We start from the raw sequence: 7,643 nt of genomic DNA on the forward strand, positions 1-7,643 counted from the left end.
TCTATAATTCCTATAAGCTCCCATGTGAACTTCTCTACCTTTTGCATTATGTTGAAACAAGGATGATGAAATGTTAACTCAAAGCAAGGTGTACCACTAACATTGTCATTTCCCAGCTGCTAAACACTGAGCTTTTTTGAAGGAGAAAAACAAAAGAATTTCTCTCATCTAGATGATACAAAATAAAACCTAGAACAAGCAAGTGTCATCAAGGACTTCAGCTTTCCAGGGCAGGTTGGGTTTGCATGACGGTGTAATGTGTGAGTGTATTACTTGGATTATACAGAAAAATATCTGATTTCCTGCAATACCAAGAATTTTTCCCAAATTGCTTGAAGCCGCTCCCACTTTGTGCAAGAATATTTCCTAGCCTTTATTTCTTCACAAGGAAACAGACCTGCTTCAAATCCCCAACTCACAGCTGCCAGAAACTTTGACAGAAGTATCAAAAGCTCCATAGTGTGTACTAAAAAAATGTGTAGAGCAAGAAACGTGTAACAGAGTTTAATTTTATTCCAGTTTGAGCACAGTGGAGAGTAGAATGGGGAAGAAATGTGATAATTTGACCAGCTATGGTTTTGACTGTCACAGCAGTTGTCCAACAGACTATTTGCAATGCATTACTACTTCAGCAGTCATACGTATGAGTTCTGTTTAGCAGCAGGGGAGAAACACATGCCGCTCATTTTAATGAAAAACAAAATTAGCATTCGGTTTCATAAAACTAAGTACTTTCTAAATAAATAACACATTAGCGCTAATATTTCATTGAAAACTGCACTGAAGGGTTCTTACAATAAAAAAAAAAATTTAAAAAAAAAAAATAACAAAAAACAACCCTGCCCTGAGGCAAATCAAATCTTTAGAAAATATTTCCTACACACTTTGATTCAGCCTTGGAAATGCTGCAGAAATTAGGAGTCTGTAAGTATTTTTAAGACATTCTAGCATACCCATTAGTTTGACTGACTGGCCAGAACTGCAAAAGTAAGAGTGACCACCTGCCTTCTCACTCTACAGGGATTTAGTACACTCAGACTATGTAGACAGTGCCAGGTACAAATCACAGTATTCTGACAGCCTTGTTTCCTACTGAAATAAGGCTCATGGCATTTGCATTGTCCATTTGGGTGGATATCTGTCCCCCTTAACTTCTGAGTTGATGGGTAATTGAAGCACAATCAAAAGAACTGAAAAACCTCACAGCTGTTACATTCTTACAAATTCTATGAATACTGATGACGGAGTAAGGAAAAGGAAGAAGCAAATCTGTAGTTCATGGAGGGACAAAGCCAAAATTCAGCCATCACCTTTAGCCTAGCAGAAGGTGGCTCTGTCAAGGAATGTGCCTACTTTTTCAAGTAGAAATTGAATAATATTGGCAGAGATGAGCAGGAGGAGTAGTACAAAGAAAATGAGACCTAAGCCTTCAAAGTTTTGCTGCCCATAGAATGACCTCCTTTCTTATATTATTGCATGATAACAAAGCACTCAAATACTATCAAGCTGTCAAATTAAACAGTTGATTAAACTTCCTTCAGCTGGTTCCTTTGTAGTATAACCATGATACCCAAGAAAGAACTATTAAATGTACAGGCACTTCACACGTGGATTATACTAAGTCACTACTAATTTTCCACAAGTTTAGAAGAGTTTGCAAGATATCATCAGGCAGCTAATTAAAATTTCTAGATTCAACTCTCTCAGATCATGTATTACCTTAGGTATTAATGTTTCTTTCATTAAATGAGTACTGTATCCCATGTTATTATTCTCTAGCTTCATAAAAAACATCAACATTTGACTTCAACAATTACTCAATGCTGTTCAAATTAAGCTGTTCAATCACTATTTCTTCCTGAGGATTGACTGACCAGTACTGCAAAAATTCTCTGTGATGCTTAAAAGGAAATTATGCAGTCTGAGTACTATACATTTCTGTTTATCTTGCCATGGGTGTTACTAGAGGTCTCTGTATACATAATTTTCTTTGTGTTTTTTCTTTACACATTAGTTTGGAGTCTTTGCTGAAGTTATGAATATGATACTGTTGGAGAACAAAGCTAACAACATCTGCACAGAGAATAAAAAGGACAGCATAAACCACACAACCGAGTTAATATTTAAAGAACAAAAATTTAATTTGGTATGCAACTTTGTCTTAGGAGGATCTTTATTTTCAATGCTATACATGTGAAAATAAGAATGAATAAGTGGCTCATTATCTACATGTATAAAAATATAAACATCCTATCAAACATATGCAAAATCACCCTTCATGATATGCATCACTGAAAAGATCTATGCCTTAACTTCTAATTAAAAGAAAGACTGCCCTTGTGGATTTTTTAATAGCACTTGTAAATGCTACTGCATTCATCCATAAGTACATGAACTGTGAACAGCAACAGCTACAAAATGTAGACAGGACTCCAGTATTGTGCCTTTATATTTTTGTATGTTTTCATGTCAACAAGGCAGCAGAGTCGCTGTGTTTATCCATTCTTCAAGCTCTCAATAGAACAGACAATTAAAACTCATTGACTTTGCCTTGAGCATTTTTCCTTTTAGAAAGTTTACTGCCATTTCTAAGTAATGGTTCAGGAAAGTATCATCTTCTGTGGCAAAGAATCAAATGACTATTATATTTATGGCACCATCATTTTAAGCCTGCTGACAATACTGATAATGAGTTATCAGTAAATTAAAGGCCCATTTCTTAACACTAATAACACTTAAAATTTTTTAGCACAAAGACTAAAAAAAAAATCCTGTTTATATTACATCCATTTTCATGTAAAAAGTGAGAAGTACTGGGTCATCTGCCAGGAAAGGGATAGACAACCATTAATCAAAAGACAGGCAATCTTTGTTTTAGAGATGCATTCAGCCACCTAGAAGATTCACATTCAAGCAAATATGTCATCAATTTCAGTTCTACAAGCTGATGATACTCATATTCAGTTTTTATATTGAAACAGGTATAAGAAACCAGTAAGACATTACTATGTTATGTACATGACATAATGTGAAAATGCTCAGCTAGATACATTATGAAATCCTGTAGCACTAATATTATTAAAAAAACCTAAATGATTTGTGTAAAATGTTTATATACTGTATATATATGTACACTAAATCACAAGGTCAATTTCATTATTCATAGCTCCTATGATGGATTTAGTAAGCTACCAGATTCTTAAAAAAAAGAAAGCTATCTAGAGCAAATCTGAACACTTTACTGAAAACTGATTTTATACAAAATCTTAAAAAACATACTTCAGAGTTACTTAACAGAAACTAGAAAAAGACGGTCATTACTCTTGAGAAGGGCACTGTAAAGACCTAGTAGCTGTGATCAATGTCTTTTCACTTGTGGTGAAAGTTAAGCACAAAGAAGTCATCTCAGAGTAAGGCATAGGACAAACAGACTTCATTCCATCCTCAGGTGTATTGGCCTCTCACTGCATCTTATTGCTCATCTAATTTGGCAGGTTTACATTTATATCCTTTTAAAAATACTCCATAATACAACTATCTACAAATGGACAGTATCCAGTGCTTTCATATGCACATCTTCCACTCAATCATGTTGATAAACAACCTTGCTAATATTAGAAAAAAGAAGCCATGATGATGCAAATTATTTTCAGTTTTATGTAGTTGTGCATGCACTTAATGAAAGACCAAGTGAACAGAGACTGAGCACTGAAACTCGATAGAAATGTAGCTATAGCTGTTTCCAAAGGAATTAGGGTTTTTTTAAAAAGCCCTACTGTGAAATTCTTTGGTTAGAATACTGGTGATAGCAGTATTTTTAAATTTGGAGTTAAAACTAGAACTAGCTAGAACTAGAATTATTTTTCAAGAGTTTTAAAAACATAACTTCAAGCCTTTACTATGTATTGCTAAATTCTTCAGCACTTCAGATATATTTAGGATATTTTTTCTGTGATGGTCTGAACAGGCTATACACATTCTTAAATCAAGTTTAGGTTTTTAAAGAGAAGTGTTGTTTATTCCAGACTTCAAGAATTTGTTAGAAAGAGCTGCTGAATCTCTGTAAAACCTGCGGTTCAGATCATCTCTTCCAATGCAGACTCTGACTGCCTCCTCTGGGAAAGACTGTTATTCAGCAGTAACAAAATACAGCTCAGAAGTAATTTCCCCTGAAGAAAGTTGGCATCGTGCTTGTTTTTCTGAGGACAGGGCTCAATCCTTTCTAAGAAGCACTAAGTTTGTCTAAGAAGAGATACAGTGTCAGTGCCCAAATAATACTGCTATGAAAACTAAGGAAATAGCTCTTTAAAAAGTGATTTTTGTCATCTGCTGGCTTCAGAGTTTTACTGAACTAACATGACAAAAAGTAACAAGGCTGCTCATGATGACAGTAATAATGTACATCTTGCACTAACTCAATGCACATGATTTCAGCTTCCCAGGACCCAGGCCCTACCTTTACTCAGGCAAGCCTGGCTTCACCTCACTCCCATCGTTTTGAGGGTGTTTAAGGAAATACGCATTGAGATTTCTGTCCATATTATAGACAGTAACTTCAAGAGAAGTATATTATAAGGACTTCACCCATGGAAGTTACAATTCATAAGTACTTTAATTTTTCAAAGTGTCTTTGTTTTACCTCTTAAGGGAATAAACACATGTCTCTGAGGACACTTCATAGTTCAAATGATTGGTTATCCAGCAGATCTGTCCTTTCACATCAGCTTTACATGCTTGCTGTGCAGGCCCTGGTCCAGCTTAACAGAGAGGAGTTCAGAGATGTGGGGAGCAAAGAGGGGAGATAGGAGCAACCAGTTGTGAAGGGCCACATGCACGCCTCCTGCAAAATTACTCATCTCAACAGATAAAGCGTGAGCCACTGCAAAGCCCTCACAGTCAGGCTTCCTTTCTATGTGACAGTCCTTCACAGACAGGCATCACTTTGATGGGTGGGGAAGGGAGGAGTTAAAAAGGGACCATTTGGGGTCTGCCCACCAAGGCAAACTCCCTCATAAGGGTATCGGGATGGGAAAAGACAGGCATTTGCCATGCCTTCTTCAACAGAAGTTGCTCAAAGCAACTTCAAAGTTTCTCAGCCCTACCTGGATGAATTTTAAAATGCCCCACCCTGCCAGAGCTATACCTCAGCTCTGTGTGGGGAGAGGGACAAAGACTGGGTGCACATGCATGCTTTTGTGGGACCGGCATTTGTCTACTCCCAATATTTCTCTCCTTCCTTGCTACCAACACAGCTACTGGGAGATGCAGGAGGGAGGGTGAAGGTGGGAGCCAGGATATGGCCAAGCAGGGACACGACAGCCGAGGCACAACACGGTGACCTCCTGCCCCGGGGCCGTCAGGAGGTGCTGCAAGAGGGGTGGGGGCTGCGCCGGGGCTGGCCCGCCTTGTGCGCGGAGGCAGACACCGGGTGAGAAAAGCACAGGGAGACACAGCCCCGCTTCACATCCTCCTTCCTTCGGGACGCGAGGGGACCGTAGGTGTGAGGGTGTGCAGGGCCGGCTGTCTTGTCCCCACGCCACGGGCTGGGCGGATGCTCAGTCCCGGCAGAAAACATACTCGGTGTAGCTGGTCCAGATCTTGTCATCGGCGGGACCGCCCTGCTCGGGAGCGAAGGCGCAGGTGCCAGTGGAGGAGCAGGCGGCCATGCGGAAGCCGGCCTCGGAAAGTCGGTCGAAGGCTTGCTCGAGGAAGTTGAACTTGAGGTAGTAGCGGGCAGTGTAGCGCTCGGGAGGGCGGTCGGGGTCGCGGCTCTCGTTCAAGGTCTCCCCGAAGACCTCTTTGGCCAGGGCCGTCTTGCCGCAGACAGTGATGCGGGCCACCCGCCGGAATTTGGCATCAGCCTGCGCCTCCCGCCCGATGGTGTAGGAGCCCCGGTAGCCGATGGTGATGTAGCCCGAGCGCCGCCCGCCCGCCCCGTCCAGCGACTGCGAGGGCGTGAGCAGCGGCCCGCCCGAGGGGCTGCGGCTGGCGGTGGGCGACGGGGCGGACGCCACGGCCCCGCCGCCTCCTTCCAGCGGCTCGGCCTCCAGGTAGCCGAGCAGCGGCGGCGGCGGCTCCTCGGCGCAGATGGAGCCGTCGCGGTGCAGGACGGCGGGGCGGGCGGCGGCCGCCCGAGTCTGCGCCAGGCGCCGAGCCAGGTCGGGCAGCTGGAAGTACTCAGCCTCCCGCTGGAGGCGGCTGCGCTCGGGAAAGTGCTCGGGCAGCACCAGCTGCAGGTCCCGCAGGTAGTCCAGGATGTAGCGGAAGAGGAAGCCGTCGCGGTCGAGGAAGAAGCGACCCTTGCTGTCCCGGGGCAGCTCGCTGGGCTGCTGCTGCGAGAACATGCGCCAGAGCAGCGAGTCGCGCACCGAGACCACGGTGCAGCGCCGCGTCACGTACACCTGCCCGCCCACGTTCAGCTCCACGATCTCCGGGAAGGAAGACCAGCCGCCCGTCGCCGCTGCGGCCGCCCCGCTGCCCGGCGCCCCGCTCCCCGCCGCGGGCGACACGCCGCCGCCGTTGGGCAGCCCGCGGGCGCTGTCCGCCAGGGCCATACCGGAGCGAGCCCGCCGGAGCCCACGCCCTTCCTCGTCCTCTTCCTCCGGCCGCCTGGGCTACGGCAGGGCCGCCGCCCTCGGGGGAGCGCAGCCCTCCGCTGCTGCCCGCCGGAGCCTCCCGCCCCGTCTGGCGCCGGAGCCGCGCTGCCGCTGCGCTCCCCGCGGCCGCTCCTCTGCCCGCTGCCGGACAAACTCCTCCGTCGGGCTGCGAACGGAGAGCCCCGGCACCGGCGGCAGGGCCGTGTTTATGTAGCGCGGCCGCACCTCGCGGGAGGCGTGGGAGGCTGGCGGGAGGCAGAGCCGAGCGCACGGGGAGGAGAAGGGGACGGCCCTGCACTGACGCAGGGTCCCCCGTCGTCGTCCGTCCCCCGTTCCCCCCCCCGACCCGGTCCTCCTTCCCCGGTTGCGGTGGGGAACCTCTCCCCGCCCGGTGCGCGCCCGCCGGGCTCCCGTCGCCGTGGGCGAGCACCGCGGTGTGTGTCCAGCGGGGATAAAACCTGGGGGGGTCCAGCCTCCCTCCCTGCCTCCCCCAGCCCCCCTGAGCGAGGCTTCGGCTCCGGCTCGCTCCTCGGCTTCTCCGACACGTCTCGTTTTCCGCAGGCAGGAAAAGCCCTCTGTTTGTCCCGAAGTGCAGGAGCGGGCAAGCGGCGGGACGCTGCTGCTCTGCCGAAGGCGCTGTGCTGTACCCCTGCTAAATCTTCCTAAGGCTTGTCCCAACCCTCTCCAAATGAGAACCCCGGCGAGACAACCGTGTCCCCTCCCTCCTGTCGCCTTCGCGGGAGAAAACGCGAGCCTGTGGTGCTGCCCGCTCTCTCCTCACGCGGCTCCCCGGCCTGTTCCGGGCTTGCAAGACACCCCCATCACAAACGCAGGTTTCTCACGCCCTGAAGGACTCCGTTACACTCCCGCCGATCCTCATTCCCGGAGGGAGACGCGGTGGATCGCGCCGTCCGAGGGATGCCCCGCCGGCCGGGGGAAGACCCTGGTGGCGAGGGACACCTCGGCGCGGATGGGTCCCCTCCAGCTGCCTGACAAGCGGCACTTCACCGTGAGAGCCAGGCTCCTCGTGTCTGCGTGCACATTTGT

General features: G+C 47.4%; 1 protein-coding gene across 1 annotated transcript; it reads right to left on the reverse strand.

Annotated features, from left to right (window-relative positions):
• Positions 1 to 210: 210 nt before the first annotated feature.
• KCTD12 (potassium channel tetramerization domain containing 12) lies at positions 211 to 6,689 on the reverse strand. Its single transcript, XM_041471258.1, has 2 exons — positions 4,580 to 6,689; positions 211 to 221 (listed from the first exon to the last, which is right to left on the reverse strand). Exon 1 carries the CDS (start codon positions 6,552 to 6,554, stop codon positions 5,556 to 5,558), a length of 999 nt encoding a protein of 332 aa, XP_041327192.1. The 5' UTR covers positions 6,555 to 6,689; the 3' UTR covers positions 211 to 221; positions 4,580 to 5,555.
• Positions 6,690 to 7,643: the final 954 nt, after the last annotated feature.

This window comes from Pyrgilauda ruficollis, unplaced genomic scaffold (assembly GCF_017590135.1).
Source record: "Pyrgilauda ruficollis isolate IOZ18807 unplaced genomic scaffold, ASM1759013v1 scaffold26, whole genome shotgun sequence".
Lineage (NCBI taxonomy): Eukaryota > Metazoa > Chordata > Aves > Passeriformes > Passeridae > Pyrgilauda > Pyrgilauda ruficollis.

What these genes read in the sequence shown, in the direction of transcription:
- KCTD12 (XM_041471258.1), bottom strand. Translation starts at nt 6,554, where the DNA reads ATGGCCCTGGCGGACAGCGCCCGCGGGCTGCCCAACGGCGGCGGCGTG.